The sequence below is a fragment of the Halichoeres trimaculatus genome, unplaced genomic scaffold (genome assembly GCF_033239565.1).
Source record: "Halichoeres trimaculatus isolate MK-OKI-2021-1 unplaced genomic scaffold, fHalTri1.1 fHalTri1_scaffold_10, whole genome shotgun sequence".
Lineage (NCBI taxonomy): Eukaryota > Metazoa > Chordata > Actinopteri > Labriformes > Labridae > Halichoeres > Halichoeres trimaculatus.
Genome location: NW_027437187.1, coordinates 2,738,835 through 2,763,768, shown reverse-complemented (window position 1 = coordinate 2,763,768; position 24,934 = coordinate 2,738,835). Strand labels below are relative to the sequence as shown.

General features: G+C 41.9%; 1 protein-coding gene across 1 annotated transcript in view; it reads right to left on the bottom strand.

Annotated features, from left to right (window-relative positions):
* LOC141796316 (complement C3-like) overlaps window positions 1-24,442 on the bottom strand; it is a 42,945-nt gene extending 18,503 nt beyond the window's left edge. The window contains 25 exon segments of the mRNA XM_074677354.1: window positions 2,532-2,738; window positions 2,864-2,953; window positions 3,039-3,090; window positions 3,611-3,823; window positions 5,026-5,165; window positions 5,250-5,338; window positions 5,439-5,559; window positions 5,668-5,865; window positions 6,016-6,084; window positions 6,256-6,385; window positions 6,577-6,732; window positions 6,846-7,037; window positions 7,137-7,231; window positions 7,326-7,425; window positions 12,192-12,338; window positions 13,870-13,985; window positions 14,194-14,314; window positions 14,653-14,755; window positions 14,886-14,973; window positions 18,733-18,815; window positions 22,488-22,576; window positions 22,824-22,918; window positions 23,163-23,325; window positions 23,471-23,666; window positions 24,363-24,442. Of these exon segments, the coding sequence (XP_074533455.1) occupies window positions 2,532-2,738; window positions 2,864-2,953; window positions 3,039-3,090; window positions 3,611-3,823; window positions 5,026-5,165; window positions 5,250-5,338; window positions 5,439-5,559; window positions 5,668-5,865; window positions 6,016-6,084; window positions 6,256-6,385; window positions 6,577-6,732; window positions 6,846-7,037; window positions 7,137-7,231; window positions 7,326-7,425; window positions 12,192-12,338; window positions 13,870-13,985; window positions 14,194-14,314; window positions 14,653-14,755; window positions 14,886-14,973; window positions 18,733-18,815; window positions 22,488-22,576; window positions 22,824-22,918; window positions 23,163-23,325; window positions 23,471-23,666; window positions 24,363-24,442 (3,133 nt within the window).
* Window positions 24,443-24,934: the final 492 nt, after the last annotated feature.

Here is a 24,934-nt window from a genome sequence, read left to right as displayed (position 1 = left end):
AAGAAAACTTCATCACTTGAGCGATTTTTTTTCCCTTGATTTAAACAAATTTGAGGGCATACATTTCTTTTGAATGGTTTGAAAAGCAAGCTGTAACTAGAGGAGAGCTTCGGTTGGAGGATATGATGAGTTGTAGATTGCTGTGCTGTATAAATGTAATGACTTATGTTAGAATATCTAGCTTGTATATATGTGCTTTGCTTGAATATTATCAAAATGTGCTCATATGCGGTCATAAATTAACAAGTTTCTTAACATATGGTTTTAAGCTCCTGAGAGATTACAGATCACCCAGAACTAAAAAGAAATAAAAGTCTTAATATGAGGAATTTAGCTTAGAGCTGTGAAAAAGAAGAAATCTTGTGTGTGCCTTTTTCAGATAACTGATGTGCTTTCAGTTTTAACATGAGTGAGTGTGGTTTGCAGATGCAGACAAATAACAGGAAGTTCAATTGCATAAGTGAAACTGTGGTTTTAAGGAAAACAGACATAGAGGGGAACCCAGTAAATGTCTGTGGAGGGGGAAAGGTACAAAGAACCAAAGATCTGTTGCACATTTTTCAGCTTGTAATCAATAAATCTCAGTATCAATTGAGAACTGAGTCGTTCTTCGTCATCTCGTATCATCATCAAGGAACACCAGGAAACAAGGTGAGGGAAACAGCACCACATTTCCAACACTTATCAATTACATGGTAGCACCAGGCTGCTAGTAGTGCTACATAGAGCTGGCTACTGGCGTATGGCACAAACTCACAAAGTTTGCTTGTTGTTATGGTTTTCCAAAATTGGTATGGATCATTGAGACCGCTTGTTGCCTTTGATAAGAATAGTCATGAATGGATTTCTGGATAATTAGGGTGCATGCATTTCTTCGTCTCCTGAAGATGACCCAGTCTGAGTTCTCATTAGTTTTTCTGGTATTTTCCCATGTGATGTGCTCATGCAGCAGAGTTTATTGATCAGGTGTAGACCATACATTACTGTGTTCTTTTACTAAAAATATGTTTTTAAAGGAGCATGTTTGTGAGTTTAACATTTAAACCCACAGTAAAAGAAATTTGGGGCAAGTTCAATCATAGCAATAAGCCCTTTTCCTCCCGTTTCCAATTTTTGGGCTCTTGTTATGAGGCACTATTGACATTCTGAAAGAATTTGGGGAAGTTAGTGGCCTTTGAAGTCATTTACTACTTGGTGAGCCAGTATGAGGTTAAATTTGTGCTGTCAGAAACTGAATTTGAATTAAAATATTGAATCTGAAAAAGCATGATGTGTAATGGAATTTAATAGTTTGAAATTGAATTTATTTTTTTAATTGAATTTATTTTTTTATTTGAATTTGAAATTGTATTTTACCAATGAAAATTCAACTCTTTTTATACTTCCAATTAAAAAACACAGAAAAAAATCAACTCTTTTTATACTCTAAATTTGCAAACAATTTAATTTCAATTAACAAAAGGCAGATTCAGTTTTACAATTCAATTTCAATTCAGAGTGGCACAACCATTAAGTCATCTTGTGCCCATCGGGGAGACTAATCGAGCAGATTCACGGACCCTTCTACACGTCCGCTGACTGTGCCGACATACCAGGACTGTTGTGTTAGCTGTTGTTAGCACGCCCAGTTTACAAATACCACATGAGGGTTGTAAATAACACTGTGGCAGCATTATACAAATATAAGTTGAACAATACTATGTATACGGCTGATTTAGTGTTACAAATATTTGTCAGAAGTGCTTATGAAGTGATTATTACAGGAGCTTGATAACTGTTTAGAATGGGGGGCAGCGATCTTTGATTGTCAACACGGGGGTGGTGAGGGGCGTGTATGAGATTTTATTCATTTCTATACCGGCTATCCCTTTCGGGGTTGTGGGGCGGGTGCAGGAGCCTATCCCAGCTGTCACTGAGTGAGTGGCAGTACCGGTCGCCAGTTGATCGCAGGGTAACATAGTGGACAGACAACCATGTGTATAATGTGGTTTCAAACTTGAGTATTCAACTGCTGGTCTTCAGCCATCGTTAAAGTCACGATCTTCCTGCTCAGGGGAGGAGTACAGCTAGACACAACACAGGAGAGTCCAGGATGTGTAGAGGGTGCCTCAGAAGAATCTGTGCTTGATTAGTCTCCCTACAGGCACAAGATGACGTAATGGTCGTATCACTTTAAATTGAAATCGAATTTTAAAACTGAATCTGCTTTTTGTGAATTGAAATTGAATTCTGTGTTTTTGAATTTTAGGTCTAAAAAAGTTGAATTAAGGCATAAAAAGAGTCGAATTTTCATAGGCAAAATACAAATTAAAATTCAATTTAAATAATTTATTTCAAAAACTAAATTCGATTTCAAAACATTAAATTCCATTAAACATCATGCTTTTTAAATTTGATATTTTAATTGAAATTCAGTTTCTGATGGCACAAATATAACCCCATAAGCCAGTTACAACTGAGGTAACTGAAATCCAGACCAGTTCAGAACAAGTATCACACACAGATGCAGAGACATACAGAAAGTTCCCTACCAGTGCTGATGTGTTTCAGAGCCTCGTTTCGTTTCTCAAAGCCCACATTTTCCCATTGGTTGGTTCTGTCCAGGTATGTGGTGGCGATGACAGGCAGGGTCATGTAGATCATTGTCTGCTCTCCATTGCCAACAGGCTGAATGATCAGGGTACCCATAGAGTTCCCATTGATAGCATTCTCCACCAATGAAGAAACTTGTTCCCTTCCTGTGTGAAAACAAAAAAATCACATAAAAAACAGAATTTTACTTTTTTCAAATACAGGCCCAGTATCACACAACATGCCTGAACATGCCTGAACATGCCTGAACATGCCTAAGAACGCAGCTCACCTGTCACAGAGATCTTTGTGCTGGTAGGTGAGTTTGGAACCAGTTCATTCCTGGGAATTCTGCTGTTTAGTGTTTCTTTTTGTGTGCCACCTAAAAGGAGAAACAGTGGAAACTGTTAGCTGGTGATCAACACACAGCAATGAATCATAACATGAAGAACAACAGGCTAACTCACCCTTAGGGTCAAGGGTTACAGTTTCACGAGATTTAACTAGTACACCTCCAGGCTGAAAAGAAAAACAACCATTATGAATAAAACAATCATTGTTGATTCATTTGAAAATATTTTTGGTTTTAAAATGCAATTATCTGGTTAAATGATCTAACTCGACTGTTGCATTTTCTGTGTATCTAGAACGTGGAGGGGTAACTTTGGCAGTGCAGACTTAGTAATATAATGTTACCTGGACACACTTGAGCTGGTTGAAGTTTGCCATTTTTAAAACACAACTGCAATAATTTCTCAAGTTTTATCATCACTGTAAATACCACAAGCTTTAAAGTTTCAGCTTTAAACAGTTTGTAACCTTTAATGTGAGCTGTTACTTTCACCCAGTAAGGGTTTATAACAGCTGGGCTTTACTGAGCCTCTGAGCAGTGATTCACGCACTTCTGCCATGAAATAAAGAGTGAGCAACCATTTTGGATGAGTACCAACAGCTTCACACCATTGGCTTAAGTTACAATGGGTTGGTGAAATTTTAAAAGGGTGTCATTCAACAGAAACGTGCAGTGTTAGTCTCTTACCACCACAGTCAGAGTCTTGATGATTTCATCGCTGAGAGACGAGTTCTTCACGGCTGCTTTGACCTCAATGTTGTATTGTCCATCCCTCATGGGAATAATGATGAAGGGAATGGATCGTGTGGACTGAGGCCAAACTACGACCTCCTGACGATACCTTCTGTGTTTGGAGGCTACACTGCACACATGCTCCTCCTCCATCAGATCCACACGCACCTTAAGAAGAAGCAGAATGACAAACAGATCAGTGCTGTGATGACTGAAGGAGAAGACTTTCAATGAATGGATAAGATGACTCATATGACCATTGTTATTTCAGACATAAACGGTACAAGATGGATACATTTCTGTTGACTTCATATCAAAATATCAAGTAAACTGTAGTTCTACTCCATCTCCACTGACCACCAGAGGTGGTGCACTCTCACTGGATCGTCGGTCTTGCCCATGAGCAGGTCAAGGCTTTCATGCCAACAGAGCCACCTGGGACCCCTGATGATTCAGTATCATCAAGCAGTCCCTTTTCATCTTCTCTCGTGCAGGTTTGCTATAGACCGTCAATAAGTTTCTGATGCTTACTGTGTGTGTGTGTATTACACATCACTAGTGGCTTTGTGACACTGGTCTGAGCTGCTGCACTATCACTCTCCATCGGCTGTGACGACTGCACTCACAGTGAAACCAGCTCCAAGGTTCATGCTGCTAGCTACTTGTCGGTGGTGCTAAGTGTGTAGGTCTTGTTTCTTTTTTGTTCCTTTGAACAAGCTGTGAACAACTATTGGGTGTAATTCTCTTGGTTCCTGGTTGCTGACAGTGTTGTATCACCCCTCTCCCACGTTTTTGCTGTTTTGATTCTATAGCCAATGCTCATCTCGGAGGCATTAATGTTTCTCTCCAGTCTGGACATCGTCAGTCTAAGGAAGGGTCTCTCTGACCACCCTTGCACGAACTGCAGTGATTTTCTCTAGGATCAGAACCAGTCCAGCCTGCCACCAACAAGTGTCGTTCGCAGTAAGCCACATTACATGCCCCAAAGAAGAGGCTACTCAGGATAGGTCTCATGGGGTGTCAGCAATAATGGATCCGGTGACAGCTGAACTAGACCAGGCAAAGTCCTTTTTTCAAGCCCTTCATTTAGGCAAAGTGGAACAAAGGGGATCAGGAAAATTCTGCCTCTGACCTTCAGGAAACAACTGTTGGTTTGGATGGGGATGGTCTCTATTGCTTTCCTGGATACCCACTTATAGGGAAAAAATGGTTTCTGTTGCCTGAAAGACTCTGGAGGTGTTCTCCAATGACACTAGTGGTTTGAAGTCAGTCATGTATATTCACAGTAACTCTCATGAGGCAGCTGGGCGCGTTTGCGGACACAGAATTACAATGAAGTTTATCTCCAGAGCTTGTTAACAGAGACTTACAGTCACTTGATCTGGGCTGTAGTTGTGGAGGATTGCTTTTATCTCAAGCTGCTCTCCTCGTACAGCAGCATAGGGCAGTCGCAGATCAATGAAGAAGTCTTTACGGACGATTACTTCAAATGGCTCGCTGATACAGATTCCTTGAATATGAAAGAGAAAAAAAAAACAATGTAGAGAAAGGAGGAAGATTTTTGAGCAAGAAAAGCACATTCCTGCCTCCTCACCGTGAGTTCTTGACAGACTGATGCCAGTGAACTGCCAAGTTGTGATTGAGTCTTGCAAGGGAACTTTTTTCTCAAATGACGTGGTTAGACTGAAACAAAGACACAATATCAGCTCACAGAGAATAATGATAGCATTGAAAGTGGTTATGTTGTGAATCGAGTCTTGGACCTCAGTTGTCTTTGACTCACCAGTTGGGGTCTTGTCTATGGCAATCAGGGAGTGTGATATCTACCCACAGCCAACTTTCAGGGAACTTGGTACGAGAAACAATTTCATCAGTGTCCATGTAACTTTGGTCATCGTCGTCACCTTGAGTGTGATTAAACAAAGTGTTATCATCTCTTTGATGGTCATCAGCATGTATGACCATGGCATGTCAAAACAAGGGATAGATTTTTTTTTTTCTCAGTCTCTTACTGCGAGCCAGTTGAAGAAGCTCCTCTTTCCTCTCAGCTCGCTGGTTTTCAATCTCCCTGCAGCAGTCCAGAAAAGCATCCACACAAGCTTGGCCATCATTAATGTACTGACTTCGCCTCTCACAGCTGTACTTAACAGGTATGTCGATCAAGGCATCCCGACAACATTCACGCTGTTCTTTGTCTGGATATTTGCTCACTGGATTGAATGAAGGATGCAGAGAAGGGACAGAGGTAAGAAGGTGGATAGGATTTATAAAGTGTGTCCAAAGTCAGTGAACCGAGCTTTCTGAACAGATTATCAGAAAGTGACTGAAAATGTGTGGAATCTATCAGGTTTGACTCTTACTTAAGGCGGTTGTGACTTCCATTATAGTTGTAGCTCTTCTCCTCCTGCTAGGGGCTGGACATTTCAGCTCTGAAACACAGCATAAACATCATCTTTAAAAACCCAACAAAGTATGACCAACAGCTGAGAAAGTGGTACTCCTAAAACCAAAGAAGATTTTTTTTATCTGATTACATGCATGACACTTCATTTTTGTATTTTTGATGATTTCAAATGGAGATAAGAGTATTGTGGGATCACCTTGTCTGTAAGGAGTCTCAATATTAGCGCTAGACTGAAACAACAGCCCAGCATCGTAGAACACACCCATGCCATCTTTTCCTCCTCCTGGTGTGCAGCCTGTGTCAAATTTTTCTACAGTATCCCACACCTGGAGAGTGGAATGTAATTCACACATGAAATTAAAAACAATGGCAGCTTCATGTCATGGTTTGTAAAGTCAAAAGGTATCGCTCAAATATCAATTCAGGCTCACAAACTTAGTAATTAGCATGTGTATCCCTTATCATTAACAATTCCGTTCCTTATAAATATTGTCAGTAAAGTAAAATTAAAAATAGCCTTTTTCTGAGTGAGGCGATCTTTGTTGTTTTGGACATAGACGCCTCTGTTGACTGCCACAAGTCCCACTTTGGCTCCTGGGTCCCCTGTTACTTTCAGGCCAAACATCCTGTGAGGCTCATAGGACGCAGCGGGTCTGGATGATTCCAGCCGCAGCTGAACGTGAAAAGATGACAGTTGGCCAGACATTTTGAATTCATCACTTGGTGCGTAGGAGCATGGTTCAAATGTTGATAATAACATCCCCACCACAGCATTGTGTATCTCACCGAGCCCATGCAAGAGTCCTTGACGTCCACCCAAACAGAGTCTGACACCACATCATTATCACACGTGTGGTAGTAGGCTAAGATGCGGAAGGATGGCAGCATTTCTTTGGTGATGGGAATAATCAGGGAAATCAGCACCTGAGCCCTCGAATGGTAACGGCCACTTTTCACCAGCTGACCTCTGCTCAGGACCTAAGGAGATACATCAGACAACATCAACACCTGTCTCACCACCCATGGCTGTGTTTACATCATGTCATGCATTTCAAATGAGGGTATGAATCATCTCACCAGCCAAGTGATATCACTGTGCCCATTATCTGTCCTTTTTAGGTTAAGGTTCACTTTCAGATTCTCTCCCATTTCCAGCTCAGCTGCATCCACACCTGCAAAAATGTCAAGTAGTTATATGTAGATTCTAAATGGGTCTAAATGTCCTCAGTAGTGTGCCGCTACCACCATGGTCACCACATTTCTTACTTATGTGGATTAAGTTGTTGCTCTTAGAGGTGTATGGTACAGCAGTCATGGTGACTGTGGCCTGTCTGTTTTCTAAGATTCCTTGCTGGTTGGTCCTTGCCTGGAATTAAATACACAGACACAGATAGTTAAAGACAATTTCACAAAAGAACATCAATTACACTGAAACAGCTTAGCCAGCAACATAAATCTGTCTTCATGGATCATAGAGCGGCTGGAGTCAGAGCTGGTCTAAAGCTGTATCGCCACAGAGGCTCACAGACAAGTTTCCAAACACAGATACAAATCGCTGCACGAATGTTTTCCTCTTCCGCGGCAGGAGTGTAGCAAAAGTCACATGTGAGAATACATCCAATGTAGTGGCCAGATATTCACAGACCACACACCTCCACAGTAATGAATGTATTTACTGACCTGTCTACGCTTACAGATCAGTTTACGCAGCTGCAGATTTATTTTACATATATGTGGATCTGACTGCACACACATAGTTTATCTTACACACAAACTATTTTCTTTTAAAAAGTCACTGTTTATTTTACACACACACACACAGATTTTGTTTTCACATTTGAGGATGTAGTTACACACAGACAGATTTCCTTTACAAATTTGTGGATCTGGTAACACGCACAGATCGAAATACACATTTGTATATAGTTTTGCTACAATACCGGCCCCATACATAACCACTTGGGGGGACATTTTAGGGGAGGCTGAGCTTCCCTTGCAGTCTTAGAGCAATCGCCACTGTTTTACAGTATTTAGTTTCAGTAATAAATGCATACATGCTGTGGTAAACTGAGTAAAGAAAGTGTTGTTTTTAGCTGATTTCACCACAGTACAGGCTTTTAGTACCATCTGAGTAACATCCAAAACTGTAATTTTATCTAGATTAATAAAAGGACTGACCCTATTGATAAATGTGTTTTACTCTTCCTTACATTCGTTTGATTTCTCCTGCTTACCCGGGTTCAGGTCGCTGGGGCAGCAGCGCCATCAGTGAAGACCAATGACCCCTGTCCCCAGCCACTTCTGGGTGGAAACAAAGATGTTCCCAGGCCAGTCGAGTGATATAATCTCTCCACCGTGTCCTGGGTCTACTCCGGGGTCTCCTCCCAGTTGGACATGCCCAAAAAACCCCCCCAGGGAGGCGTCCAGGAGACATCCTCATCAGATACCCGAAACCCCTCATCTGGCTCTTATTGAGTCAGAGGGACAGCAGCTCTGCTCCGAGCCTCTCCTGGATGTCTGAGCTCCGAACCCTATCCCTTAGGCTGAGCCCACACACCCTGCCGAGGAAACTCATTTCAGCTGCTTGTATCCGCAATTCTTGTTCTTTCGGTCACTGCCCACACCTCTTTGCCATAAGCGAGGGTCAGGATGTAGATTGAACGATAAATTGAGAGCCTTGCCTTCTGGCTCAGCTCTCTTTTCACCACAACAGACCGGTATAGTGTCCGTGTCACTGCTGACGCCCGTCCCGAGCCGTCTGTCAATCTCTCGCTCCATTTTCCCTGACTTGTGAACAAGATCCTGAGATACTTGAACTCCTCCACTTGGGGCAAGGACTCTCTCCCAACCTGGAGTGGGCAACCCACCCTTTTTTGACTGAGAACCATGGTCTCAGAGTTAGAGGTGCTGATCTTTATCCTGGCTGCTTCGCACTTGGCTGCAAACTGTCCCAGTTGGAGCTGGAGGTCAGTGTTCAATGAGGCCAACAGGACCATATCATCCACAAAAAGCAGAGATGGGATCCTGTGACCCCCTAACCTGACTCCCTCCACCACTTGACTGCGCCTAGAAATCCTGTCCATAAAAGTAATAGCAGAATCGGTGACAAAGGGCAGCCCTGGCGGACTCCAACCCTGACTGGGAAAAAGTTTGACTTGCTTTTGGCAATACACACCAAGCTCTCACTCCAGAAATACAGAGACTGAACAGCCCATAACAAAGGGCCGTCGACTCCATATTCACGGAGCACACCCCATAAGATACCTCGAGGGACACGGTTAAAAGCCTTTTCCAAGTACTCAAAGCACATGTGGACTGGTTGGGCAAACTCCCATGCCCCCTCTAGCACCCTTGTGAGGGTATAGAGCTGGTCCAGTGTTCCACGGCCAGGATGAAAAACACATTGTTCCTCTTGGATCTGATGTTCGACCAACCATTGGATCTCCTCTCCAGCACCCTGGAGTAGACCTTACCAGGAAGGCTGAGGAGTGTGGTCCCCCTGTAGTTGGAACACACATTCTCTGGTCCCCCCCTTCTTAAAAAGTGGAACCACCACTCCAGTCTGCCAATCCAGAGGCACTGTCCCCAGTGTCCATGCAATGTTGCAGAGACGTGTCAGCCAAGACAGTCTTACAACATCCAGAGCCTTGAGGAACTCAGGACGGATCTCGTCCATCCCTGGGGCTTTGCCGCTGCTGACTTGTTTAACTGCCTCAGTGACTTTAGTCACAGTGATGGACAGGCCCAACCCCAAGTCCTCTGGCTATGCTTCCTCCATGAAATGCATGTTGGTCAAATTGAGGAGATCATCGAAGTATTGCTCCTTCCGCCCGACTATACTCTCAGTTAAAGGTCAGCAGCTCTCCATCCCCCCTGTTAACAGTGTGGACAGAGAGCTGCTTTCCCCTCTTGAGCTGCTGGACAGTTTGCCAGAATTTCTTCAGGGTTGACTGAAAATCTTTTTCCATGGCCTCACAAACTTCTCCTATGCTTGGGTTTTTGCCTCAGTTTTTGCCCGCCTGCCAGTGCCTGCCAGCTGCTTCCAGAGTTCCACAAACCAACCATGCCCTGTAAGACTCCTTAAGCTTGACAGCACTCCTACCTCTGGTGCCCACCAACAGGTTCGGGGATTACCGCCGCAACAAGCACTAGCCCGCAACTTGTGCCCACAACTCTAGACAGCCGCCTCAGCAATGGCACCGCTGAACATGGTCCATTCAGATTCCCTGTCCCTGGCCACCCCGGGATGCAGTCCAAGCTCTGCCGGAGGTGTGAGTTGAAGACCATCCTGACAGGGTCCTCAGCCAGGCATTCGCAGCAAACCCTCACTGTTCATTTAGGTCTGCCAGGTCTGTCTGGCATCTTCCCCTGCCATCTGATCCAACTCACTACCAGGCGGTGATCCGTTGACAGCTCTGCTCCTCTCTTCACCCGAGTGTCCAGAACATACGGCCATAGTTCAGCCGATGCAAAGTCAATCATTGATATGCGACCTAGGATGTCCTGGTGCCAGGTGCACTTATGAACACCCTTATGTCTGAACATGGTGTTAGTTACAGACAAACTGTGACTAACCAAGTCCAACAACTGAACACTGCTCTGGTTCAGATCAGGCACGCCGTTCCTCCCAAACACACCCCTCCAAGTCACACTGTGATTGCCCACGTGAGCGTTGAAGTCCCCCAGGACAATGGAGTCCCCAGTTGGGTAGTTTTCTAGCACCCGTCCCAAGGACTCCAAAAAAGGGTGGGGACGCTGAGCTGCTGTTTGGTGCGTAAGCAAACAACAGTCAGGACCCATTCTCCAGCTCGAAGGGGCAGAGAAGCAACCCTTTTGTCCACCAAGGAAAACTGCAACACACCGGCAGAGAGCTGGGGAGCTACGAGTAAGCCTACACCTGCTCTCCACCTCTTACCTGGAGCACCGCCAGCATAGAAGAGAGTCCAACCCCTCTCGAGAAGGTTAGTTCCAGAGCCCAAGCTGTGCATTGAGGTGGGCCCAACTATATCTAGCCGGTATCTCTCTACCTTCTGCACCAGCTTAGGTTCCTTCCCCATCAGAGAGGTGATGTTCCACGTCCTAAAAGCCAGTTTCCGTAACCAGGGATCAGGCTGCCATGGCCTCCACCTTTGACCGCTGCCTGATCCACATTGCACCAGACCCCTATGGCTCCTCCTGCAGGTGGTAGGTCCACAGGAGGATGGACCCCTGACCGGACCCCATGGGTAACAGCCCAGCCACCAGGCGCTAGCCTGCCTAACCCCAGGCCTGGCTCCAGGGCTCCGGAGACCATCCGGCCAGAGTGAACAAATTCCTTGTTGTAGTCATCATATGGGGTCTTCGACTGCACTTCATCTGGCCTCTCACAAAGGACCAATTTGCCTTGGGAGACCCTACCAGGGGCAATTGCCCACGATAACAGATAACATAGCTCCCAGGATCATCGAGGCACACACCCTGACACCCGGACACCCCCCCACTACATTAAGGTGGCGGCTACGGAGTTGTCTTCCTTATATTGTCTCATGTTTATAAAATGAAGCTGCGAAATTGAGTATTTGGCCACTAGAAGACAAAAAAAAACATGAACACAGCCTCCATCCAGCTTCTGGATGTTTAAAAAAAAAAAAAAAAAAAAGTTACTATTTATGAGCAGCACATGAACTTCTGTTTTTACCTTGCTGGCAGTATTAGAAAGTCACTAAATACATGGTTGTATGAATTTTTACTGTTAATCAAAGATGAAGTCAGGAAGTTTAAATAACACAAGCTTTCAGCTTTCAATCATCATCCAGCTCTGTTTCAGTTCACGTCCAGGTTTTACAGGTTTGTATCCAGGCCAACTTTACTGTCAGCATCTTTTAACTCAGATTTTCTTTTTTTTTAATCAAACACTGTGGGGATTTTCAAATTCACATTTACTTTTCTGTCCTGTAAATGAGTGTCATGAAACACCCTGAATTATGCTTGAAGGAACCACCACATAGGAGGAAATGTAGAAGTGTTGGTGCCATGTAACAGAGGAAACAGGTCAATTTAAAGCAACGTCTGTAAGTTAGTATCAGAAATACTTGTTCATTTCTTTAGATTTCTTTTCCATACTAAAATAGAAAGGTAGATATAAAGACTTACAGTGATTGGCAGTCTGCTGCTCCCAGCCTCTGTATTAATGGTAAGTCTTGCTATGCCATTAGCTCCAGTGTTGCCCTGCACCGCCCCTGGTATCACTACCACTGGAACACCTCGTGCTGGACTGCCATCAGGATTCACAACTTCAACCTGTCACCAGTAACACAAATTATTAGACAACATCCAGTAGCTTTAGACACCTACATATCTACAAATACATGCTGAAAGTAAAGTCCAGAAGTGTTGTTGTTCGTACTGGAACCTCTAGGTTGGCTGTGTGCATAGAAAGAGTCTGTTTTGGAGGAAATTGAGGTGAAATATTTTCATTGCAATTGATGAATCGTGATGCGGTGGAAACATCTTACACTGACTTAACATCAACTGCTGTCTTTGAACAGACGTTCAAAAGAAAATACATATTCACTCTCAGACACAGCCTCGAACACAAGCTTCATTTGTAGACTCATCCTGTCTCAAATAAAATGGCCAACACTTTTGATAATGGTGTAATGAATGTAGTCTTGGCTCACACTTTTGTTATCTGAATATCCTGTGACTATACAGGAAGCAATAAATAAATGCAGAGGCCAAATCTTGGTCAGAGGATTCCTGATTCATTGGAAGTTAAAAAAAAAACAACAAAAAAACCTTATGTCACAAGAAAAAAAAAAAAAAAAGAATTAAAATGTCAAAGCTATGCTTCAATTTTTGTTTTTAAGCAAACTGCACTCGCTGTGCACAACCTGGACACCACCAAAACTATATCTCAGGTCAACTTTTACTTTGCATCCTACCTGTGGTTCTGACATTCAACTCATGAATCCTGCCTTCATGCCTGCGCATCGATTCCCTTGGCTCTATCATTTACAGTCTTCTTCTTCCAACTCTGTCTTCCTTTTGGTCAGTTTAGACCTGTTTTTGCAACTTCATCATCAGTACAACTCACTTTCCATCCTTCTAGAAGCCTGTCCAAATGCCTCGACGCCTTTCTCACGTTCAATATTCCTGCCGTCTGTATCCATACCATTTAATCATGTTACACTAATCCTTACATTGCACAAACTTGAGAACCCACTCTTGAGAAGCTCTGTATTTAAAGCCTCCAGATGAAGAATAAACCATTTCAACTACCCGACCCTCACTTTCTATTTCAGCATCAGTATCCAAGCACCTGTTACTTATTTCACATCACTCAAACTTCTTGCAAGTTAGTAACACCTCTCAAGTTCTATATTGTTTGGGTATTACTAGGATTAGCACAACTCAGGACGTCCCATTAGAATCGTAACCGCCACTTCAGCCGTTATTTCACTTTGTATCATTCAAATTATGTCCCACTGGTCTCCCCAAGCGTATCACCACTTTTATTCATTCCCAATAAATGGCGGACACCTCCCCACAACGCTTGTATCATACAACACTTAATTCCACATTCATGTTCACGTAAATAAACCGTTTAACTGCTATGTTGATGTGTGGTTCTTTCTAGTGAAAGTACAAGAAAGGATCACAGATACAACAGAACCTTAAAACGTGACTGACACAATTACTTCTTTCTCAATATATGAAAATCTGTTTTTCCTTATTTTTTTGAGGAATAACTTTGTTTAAATGCTGAAACATTTTCTGTGAAGGATCCTTTTATTTGGTTTGACATAATGCAATAAAAAGAGTACTTTACCGTAACATCAAAGGACATTCCTGGTTTGTAATATTTGGGCGTTTTCTTGAAGGTGATGGTGTAAGGTGATGTGACAATCTGGATATTTCGCTGCTCTGCCTCCACCATTTCACTACCTGTTGAAAAACGTGATCCACAAACACTTTATCAAAACACAAATTTTACATCAGCACTCGAAAAGTTGATTCAGAAAAATCCTGATATTATTTTTTAAGTTTATGTTGAGAGTTAATGTTTGAAAGCTTTCAGACACTGATGCTACTTTTTAGAGACTGAGTAAAAAATAATTGTCTCAAATCCACAGGCACAAAAAAATGGTCTTACCCCTCTCTGTCAGCACACTGACAGCTACAAAGATGGAGCTCCCTACGAGTCCATCAATGTCGTCGACAGCCTGTGTGATGTGCTCTCTTTGCAGAGTAACCTCTCCTTCCCCTTTGTTGATCTAGAATAATAAAGATACACAAAACAGCATGAACTCCGCCTCTTGCCCAATGACAGTTGGGATAGGCTCCAGCCACCTGCAACCCTGAAGAGGATAAGCAGTTCAGAAAATGAATGAATGAATAACAGCATGAAGACACAGGGACAGAGTGATGGCTGTATTTCACTAAAATGATAATTGTCTTCTGTCTAGTTTTTTTTCAGTGTGAAGGAAGCAATGTCACCACCCACAGTCGGTGACTTCAAACAATCCTACCAGCTCCTTTATTGTCTCAATGCAAAAGATAGATCAGCTGTCAAACTGATAAAGAAAAACTGTAGTTGAAGCTGTGTTCTTACCTGCACTCTCTGGAGAGAGGCTGGGAAGCCTATCTTTCTTTCTCCTTCCATGGCCCCAAACACCACAAATGCTGTTCCCTGCACTTCTTCACCGAACAGATAGCTGTAACAATCAGATGATTATAACTCAAATAGAAATGACTCACAGATTCAAACAAACACTACTTTGAAATGAGAATTCACCAAACAATGCAGCATTTCCAGCAAACAAACAAAAAAACATTGTTACGTACGTGGCTTCGATGTTGACGGTGAAGTCTGGGCTGTCCACGTAGTAGAAGGGGCTTAAAGGAGTCAGTTTAACCTCAAAACTGGGCAGCACTGTAAAATTGAACACAGATGATTCAGGAACCGTCAACACAAAAATGTTTCATCCAAAAAAAAAAAAAAACGCAATAAAAGTCAGCGTTTACACGCTGAGGGACTGAAAACGCTGTAGTTAGCATCCCAGGCCTTTAGCTGGCGCCATAACTGGCTTGTCCAGAAGCTGCTTTTGGTAGATCTCCACTGAAGTAGAGTTGGGCCGATCATCTGGTGTATTGGTGGATACTAAGAGCAGAAGTGGAGCAACAGATGCTTATTTTGTTAAATACAGTCAGCAGATTCAGCAGATTCAGCAGCACAAGCACACATGGTAGTCCACAATGATTATACCAACGATACTGTTTTACTGTTGTATGCCCGAAGCAGAACGTGACACCAGCAGTTACACTGAAAAAATGGCTTACTGCTTACGCAGCAACAGTGTCGACAGTATTTCAGAAAGATTCCACTGTGGAGGCTGTTTTCAAAAGTTTGAATTTATAATAAAACACTGTTTCCAAGTAAACACGAGGCCAAAACACATCAATAGTTTTGCTTTCTTCACCCTAAAACTGCTGTCATGTAAACAGCAGCTCAGTGTCCAGCCAGGTAAAAGAGTATGAAAGGAGTTGGCGTAAGGTCATGCAGGAGACGGAAGTCATAGACCAGCTATGATCAGCTGACAGGCTGATGTTCAATCTCTAACCTTTCTCAACCAATCACAGCGTATGTCTTACAACAAGGGGGCGTATTTAAATCCTGTCTTCACTCTGTCTTATCCCTCCTACCTCTTTGCTACCCAGCTGCTGCTGTCTGGCGTACTGAGGTATGAAAACGTTCTTTTGTGTTGGCTGTACTGCTTCCTTACCATCTCTTCAGTTGTGATTTTTCATCTGGAGCTCATCTGGAGATGAGTGCATAAGTGATTCTCAGTCAGGGAAGAAGAAAGGCCTGAAGCAAGCTGTAGTATTCGGCATAGCTCTCTGGCAAAACCAATTTTTAAAAATGTATGATTCTGCATGGTTACACTTTACCTTTTTCTGTTCTTCATTCTCAGTGATTGTTATTCCAGTTAACATTCCCATGACTCGTGTTTTCATGGTTCAGTGTTTCAAGACCAGGAAAATGTAACCATCTTCTATCATGGCATGTCTAGCTGGTATTTAATTCCATTTAAGATGTTTAGATCCAGCAGTAAGTAGCTTGTCATGGAACCCTGCCCTTTATCTCCTGTCCAATGGTGCTAAACAGGACAGCAAGGATAAGTGACAGCAAGGATAAGTGCCTTCCATTTACTTTGTCTCTAGTTCTCAAGCTGGTGTCTCACTTAAGTAAGAGATGATTTGGGCATTTGCAGATCTTTTATTCCAACGGTTTTCCTCTCAGCTTTTACACGTTGCTTTGGTGCTGTGAATACACATCTGGCTCTGAATGCTTTTCCCCCTTGCATGACCTCACTGTGTGAGATATTTCTGTAGATCTTTATTCCTACACTGTTTACCTTAAACCTTCTAAATCAGATGGGGATCTTAAAGGTTCATCTATTGTTATCCCAGGAACTAACACTCTCTTTTTTCTTTGCCATTCATGAACTGGTCTCTTCAATGCCATCCCTGTACAAAACTAGATGAGCCCTTATTCCTGACCCACAAGGGAAAAGTCATGCCAAGATCCTGGTTCACCTCACGACTCTGTCTCCTCTGGCAATACGTGGCCTCCCTCCTCAACTCTACACCCCACACTCTTTTCGCATTGGAGAAGCTACCACTGCTGCTGAACTGGTTTCGCATCAACTTTGAAATCATGGGACGCTGGTCATCTTCAGCTAACGAACACTACATTCACCCCGAGGCAAAGGAGATTATTTCAGCTCAAAAAGCTATGAGTAACAGTCATGTATGCCATGGTGAATGTATAATTCAAACCTTCATCAGAAGGGGTTTGCTCAGCAGTCAAACAAAGTCACAGGATGTATGTTGATGCATCTCAGTAATGGTCTACATTATGCCGGTTAAGGCTATAGAAGCTTATTTTCAATTCTCTTAACTCATGTGACCCGTTCAGTCACATACAACTTCAGTTCTAACCAATCAAGATGCAAGCTTGCATCATAAAATTCCCTGGGTCAACAGCATGCTGCTGATTCACATCAAGTTCGTTTAATATCACTTAAAGCTAGTTTGACCCGCCAAAGATGAATGCTGCATCATTGCTTTCTCAGGGTCAACAGCAGGCTTGCTGTTTCACTTAGTTCAATTTATAATCACTGTAATTTATTTCTGGGCTCACACATAGTTCCTGCATAGCTTTGATCATTTACATATCAGATTATGGTAGTATGACCTCTTAAGAATAAATGCTTGCATCATAAAATTTCTCTTGGTTATCAGGACGCTAACTGTTTCACATGGACTTCATTTACATATCACTTAACGTTAGTATGACCTGACAGTGGGATGCATGCTGCATCATTATTTTCTCAAGGTCTACAGCATGCCTGCTGTAACACATAGTTTAATTTATAATCACTGTAATTAATTTCTGGGTGTACACATAGTTTCTGTACACCTTTTTTCATTTATATATCATATTATGGTTGCATGATCTCTTTAAGCTACATTTTTCCTGGAATCTCTGATCTTGCAGAGGTTTACAGCATGCTCACTGTAACACATGATTCCCTTCTTAGACCAGGTTACTTCAGCATGACCCATGTAGGATGCATGCTGCATCATAGGATCTTGCAGAGGTCTACATCATGCCTGCTGTAACACATAATTCCAGTCTTAGATCAGGTTACTGTATCTTGGCCCATGTAGGATGAATGCTGCATCACAGGATTTTGTGGAAGTCTCCAGCATTCTTGCTGTAACACATAATTCTAGTCTTATACCAGGTAATTGTAGCATAACCTATGTAGGATGCAAGCTGCATCACAGGATTTTGCAGAGGTCTCCAGAATGCTCGCTGTGACGCATAATTCTAGTCGCATATCAGTTAACTGTAGCATGACCCAATTAAGCTGCATGTTACATCGTGAGGTTTGGGGGATTTACAGTATGTGTGCTGTAACAGGTTTCATTTCCCTCATTTTGCATGTTGCCTTAAAGATGCTCACTTGCATATCAGTCCTCCACCATTAATTGCAGTATACAGTTCAAATTGGTGTTTGGCTCTGTTGTTTTGAGGGTTTTGCTATTCACTCCCTGGTAAGCTCAAGCAGGCTGCTTGGCTAACCGAGGGAGTACTCTGAAAAGCAGAGTTGTAACGCCAATCCTAACTTTGGCAGTAAATAAATGGTTCAATGTATTACGAGAGTGTTCCTGACTGAAACGGAGTTAACATAAGTTCTTGCAGGACATGGAAGTCATATGCCCAGCTGTAATCAGCTGACAGGCTGTTTTATCTCCAACCCCTCTCAATCAATCTCAGCGTGTGTCGTAACAACAAGGTGGTGTATTTAAATCATGTCTTCACTCTGTCTTATCTCTGCTACCTCTTTGCTTCTCAGCTGCTGCCGTCTTAGAAATTTCTCTTCCATCCCAGCCACCTCTTATTAAGGCTCGTATGTTTCCTATTGATAAGTATGCATCCTTTTACTCTGTATGTACGTATGGGGGTTTTTCTATGCTCGAAGCAGGTTGCTGGGCTAACAAAGTACTCTGAAAAGCAGAGTTGTTCTAACTGTATCCCTTTGGCAATAATTGGTTCACTGTATGACGAGAGTGTTCCTCACTAAACTGTAGTTTTTCTTTGAATCAAGTGCTTTGGACCTACCATATTCTTTGACCTCAAACTCTGCAGAGTAGCTCTGCTGTGGGTTGCTGTGAAACTTGGTCACCACCTTCCACATCCCAGGACTGCACACAAACAAACAACAGAATGTTTTTAATAAACAAGCAAGCATAACAAAAAATCAGAACATTTTTTGTGTCTTTTCTCTCTGTAGTTCATGTATCCTTTTACATTAAACTGTTGTTGTATTATTGTTTTGATTATATTTAATTCAGAGTTAGGCAATCCCCAGCCTCTGACTTTCTTTGATAGATCATGTGATAAATGGATGTCCTCCTTGAGGTCACCTTTTCATTTTGAAAACCCACTAACAGCAAGGCCTTGTAAACACTGGAGGGTGCTGCTTGGTTTCTACACACTCTAACATCGATAGTATGTTTGTCTAAACTAAATATTTCACTTTAGGCATTCAGTCCCACACATTTATTTTTCTAAAAAAAAAAAAAAAAAAAAAAAAGCTTATCCCTGTTTACTTTGATTGGGTAAGGTTTAATCATGATGTGACTCTTGTCAGGAGAAAGTCCAGATGGAAAAACAAAAGCAGTGGAGGACCCAAATGCAGATAAACAAAAACTTTATTATAACTAAATCCAAAAGTCAAACTGAAAATCCAAAACTTTAAACAAAAGAAACAAAACCAAAAACACTGGAAAACTCACAAGAAGCACAGGGAAAACACGGGGTACAACGTGGAAGCAGACGAGGACAGCAAACAGCAGACAATGGACCCACAAGAAGCACAGGGAACACAGAGACTATATTGACAGGGTAATTAACCACAGGTGCAGAACAAGACACAGGTGAAAAACATGAGGGGCAATCAACCACAAGAGAAACACAAGGGCTGTTTTCGAATTTGCATACTATACTAGCAGTGCCTACTGATTCGACCAAAATACAGTATGCAGTATGCAGTATGCATTATGCGAACAAATGTCAGAGTTGTAGTATGAGAAAAACACCCAGGTGACGTACTGAATTGGGAAAAATCCACAGTATGCATCGGACCAGTCTGCTTCGCATACTGTTACCCACAATGCAACGCGCCTGGTCCCATATCAGAAGTGAAAATGGCAGAGAGCGGAGCAACAACAACTGGAGTAGCAGAGGAATATAAATATAAGAGCCATTTCTTTTTTATCTTTAAATCCTCATCATCTCCACCACTGAAAGTTAATATAAAATGCTCTCTCTGGCAATATATTTGCAGATAAGTTACTCGTGGTTTGTTTATTTTCTACATTTTCAATAAATTTTTTTTTGGGAAAAAAAGTCAGCCGTAGCCAACTTCTGTTTTCTTCGAACTGAAGACCAGCGTAGCATACTACAAAAATTAACCCAACTGAACAGTCATACTACAAACTGCTTATGAAAGTAGTATGTAGTAGGCAGTGCCTACTACATACTACTTTAATAAGCAGTATGTAGTAGGTGAATTCGAAAACAGCCAAGGAGAACCAAACCAAACACAGAGAAACTCAAGACAGATACCAAATACACTAAAGACACTGGAACACTAGAAATAATCACAAAAAGACATACACATGACAAGAACCAAATCAAAACCACAAGAAGCATGAACTAAAGACAACAACAAGAGACAAAGACAACAATCCACAAGAATAACTAAGATTAACACAGGTGACACAGAAACACAGGACAAGAACCGAATTACAAGGAAACACAAGAGGGCAGAAACACAAGAAAACCCAGAAACACAGAAACCAAAAACCCAAACCATGACAACTCTATTCCAAATCAGTGTTGAAATGTAAAGTGGGGGGAATAAGTATTGAACGTGTCAACTTTTGTCTCATTACATTTATTTCCTAAGTTCAATCAATCAATCAATCAATCAATCAATCTTTATTTTTATAGCGCCAAATCACAACAAATGTTATTTCAAGACACTTTACAAAAACATTTACAGGTCTAGACCCGTAAATGTTAATAAAATTTTATTAACATTTACAGGTCTAGACCTGTAAATGTTAATAAAATTTTATTAGCAGAAACCCAACATCAAGACAAGATAAGGAGTCTTATCTTATCATAATCCACCATGAGTACAGGACTTTGCAGCATTTAGCAAGTTACAATGGCAAGGAAAAACTTCCCTTTAACGGGCAGAAGTTGCGATTCAAACACAATTTCTAAAGGATATTAATATTAACTCAAATAATCCACACATGAAAAGAAATCACAAGGTTCAGGTCCATAAATAATGATTATGTGGAATTAAGTAGGATAACACAGGAAAAAAGTATTGAACACCCCATGGAAAGGCTGTGTACTTTGGAAAGGAAATGCACCATACCACCTGAAATCTGTCAGTAATTATTACTTGAACTTCCAATTAGTGCAAACCAACATCAGCTGGGCTAGAGCAAGTTGATGGTCCTATAAAAAAGGTTTTTTCACCAGGCAGTTAAATACCACACACCTCATGATGGGTAAAGGCAAAGAGCTCTCTGAAGACATTCACAACCTGATTGTTGCTCAGCATCAGAATGGAACTGGTTACAGACTTATATCAAAGCACCTGAATATTCCAGTCAGCACCGTTGGGAAGCACCGCCTTACCATCAACAGGCCATGCACAGGAGCTCCTCAAAAGGTTTCTAACCAGGGAGTCAGAAAGATAGTCAGAAGAGTACTCAACGAGCCAAGGATCACCCTGAAAGTGCTCCAGAAAGACTTGGGGACAGCAGGTACAATTGTTACAGAGAAAACAATAGGCAATGCACTCCACCGCCATGACCTCTATGGACTCTCAGTCCGCAAGACTCCATTCCTCAAGAAAAGGCATGTTGAAGCTTGTTTAAAGTTTGCTAAACAGCACCTTGACAAGCCTGTAGAATACTGGGAGAACGCTGTCTGCTCAGATGAGAGCAAAATTGAACTTTTCAGCTGTCATACTACATACCATGTTTGGAGGAGAAATGGCACTGCACATCACCCAAAAAACACTACACCAACAGTGAAGTTTGGAGGTGGAAGCATCATGGCATGGGGTTGTTTCTCATCTCATGGTGTTGGCAAACTTCATATAATTGACGGGGCAATGAATGGAGCCATGTATGGGGAAATTCTTGATATGAATCTGCTGCCATCCATCAAGATGATGAAGATGAGACATGTCTGGACCTTCCAGCAGGACAACCATCCAAAGCACACGGCAAAGTTGACTCTCAAATGGTTTCAAAAAAAGAAAATCAATCTGTTAGAAAGGCCTAGTCAATCACCTGACTTCAATCCAATTGAACATTTGTGGAAAGAACTAAAGAAAAGGGCTCACCAGAGGGCACCAAAGAATATTCAAGATTTAAAGACAATCTGTGCAGAGGAATGGGCCAAAATCACACCTGAGCAGTGTGGGCCATTAGTTCAAACATACAAGAAGCGTCTGGAAGCTGTCATTGCAAACAAAGGCTTCTCCACTAAGTTTTAGATGAGTCTCAGTGTGTTCAATACTCCTGTGTTATCCTACTTAATTACACATCATCATTATTTATGGACCTGAAAGTTGTGATTTCTTTTCATGTGTGGATTATTTGAGTTAATACCAATGTCTGGTAGACATTTTCTTTGAATTGCATCTTTAAATATGAATGTGATAAGACAAAAGTTGACGTGTCAAATACTTATTTCCCCCACTGTGCATTGGCTGATTAACAACCAAAGGTATAAAATACAAAGTAGAGAAAAATTAAAGTTTATTCAAGTAAAATTCTCACCTGACAATTTCGGGTAATTGGTAATCCCCAGAGTGGATCCCTGACTTCAGAGAGACTGGATCAAGTGGTAAAACGATGCCTTCAGGAGTCTTAACATAAATAATATCAACAACCATTACTGAACTATCAACACATCAGCCTTACAGATTATTTAAGCAAATCCACTTGTTTTTCACTATTTTCTTAAAATCCCCCCTCCCTCCTCTCAGGGGAAGAGGCTTTGGATGCAACTCAACCACTAGAGGGAGACACAGTTTGATTCACATATTTAATAGACTTTGACAATACCAGCACATGACCTTCACAGAAAGCTGTACAAATACATTCATCACTTACCACAATCTCAATGGCAATGGAAGTGTCAACTTGGACATCGCCTTCCCTCTCCACAGGCTCCATTTTGGGTGTTAATGCAAACATTCTGTAATGAACTGAAAAAAAATGAGAGTGACAGAATAATTAATGTGAAAGTGGGTGAAAATAAAGAGGTTTGAATTTTCCTTTTCTTCCCAGAAATATCCTAAATGTAAAAATCACAGGGAAAAATGCTCAAGTCTTTCTGGCTCAGATATGTAGCTTGAGATGTTATTTACCGTTACATCCTGCTTTGCGTTAGAAGAGATATTTTGCAGGAGATCATGGTCCTTATTTATTTATTTTTTGTGTTGTTTGTACCTTTACTGTTGGGCGTGTAGAGCGTCTTGTCAGTCTGAATGAAGATGTACCCAGACTGGAAGGATGCTAAGACTACTTTCTCCAGCAGGCGGTCAGGGAACTGAGCTTGAAGGTACACGTACTGCTTCATGTTTGGATCTCTGCTGAAGCCCTCAGGAGGGATCTGAAACCAGCATGAAGACACAAAGTGATCATGAAGAGCAGCACAGGGTATTCAGCATGTGTACTGGAGTCTAGTCATCTTCTTGTGGCCGTGTTAGAATTAGAGACTGAAGAAATGAAACATTCACAAACTTTGGTTCATCTACCGTTAATTGTCCCAGTGCCTGGAAGTGATTTCCACTGTTGAGAGTGACAGGAGTTGTTGCCAGTGTTTGAGTTTTGGTTGGATGGTTCATCACTTTTATCACCACGTTGATGTCACCTCCTGTGCAGTCCTGACACTCCACAAAGATGTTTTCTGCTGTTCCCACACGCAACAAGTTGGGAGCAGACAACACCTGCCTGAGGAAAAAAAACAACATTTTCTGTAGCTCCTCATTGGTTAACATTAGTGTTACATCGTCTGTGTGTTTACTTATTGTGTGAGGCTGTAACATTGAGTTTCAATAAAAGGTTTTCATAAGGCTTTGAGTTCATGAAACTTGTTGTGATATCAAAGGAAGTTTCATCATTAGTCAAGACAAAAGCAGTAAATCAAGGGTGGGGTGTGAATCCTTTAGGGGCCGATCCCAAGCTCTAAGGTCCAGGATTGTGCTATTGAGGACTACAAGTCTACATTTTAATTACACCTAATCACCAAAAAAAAAAACATAAAAGGCAAAAATAAAAATCAATTGCTCCTGGACTGAACTAGTAAAAAGTAATCTATTGATGATTTTGATCCAGATCCAGCTCAATCAACACATTTCATCACAGTTGTAGACTCTGCTCACTGTGTCTGGTAGCAAATGTGCACAGTACTTTTCTAAATCTAAGCAAATCACAAACTGAATAATGGCCTCTTGTTATAGAATACATGTAAAGGTCAATTCTATACAGTTTTCTATACAGTTTTCTATACAATAATGCATCAGAGCCCTTACATTGTCACCGCTGGGACGAGACTGGGAGCTGAACAAACCAACAAAGAGTTCAAATCTCTGATTTCCATGAATTTCATTGACATCAAGTGGACTCAGAGGGAGTAATATTACTTACATTGGCGTTCCATCAACAAGAGATGAAAGAGATCCAAAGGCCAGAGAGGCCAAGAGCACCAGCATAGTCCTCCTCATCATTCCACCTGGTCCTGTTCCCCCCGAAAATGTGGTTTCAACCAGAAGGCACCCTGCTTATATCCACAATCCTCCCTCCTCCTGCAACCCCATACACTAGTGTACACAAACACACAGAGATACACACATGACTTCCCAGCAGCAATTTAGAAATGTCTGATCGGAGGGCAAAGATAAACATTAGAAAATCAATGAGGGCTTACGTGACTGACTGACCGACTCCAAAGGCTTTGCCTGTGAATCAAATGAAATGTTTCACTACAAACTAACAAATAACGCTGTCTGTAAGTGTGCTGATATTTATGGTAAAATGGAAGATATATTATTTTCTTTGTCTTCTTCCTGATCCTATTACACAAGTCTGCTCACATCTGATCACACATACTGAACAAACACAAAAGCAGTCTGGAAATGTTGGGTGGTGTGTTGATAACTGTATCATTGTTGGTGATTTTAACGTGTGGTGTGTGAGACTGGATACCAGTGAGAGCGTGA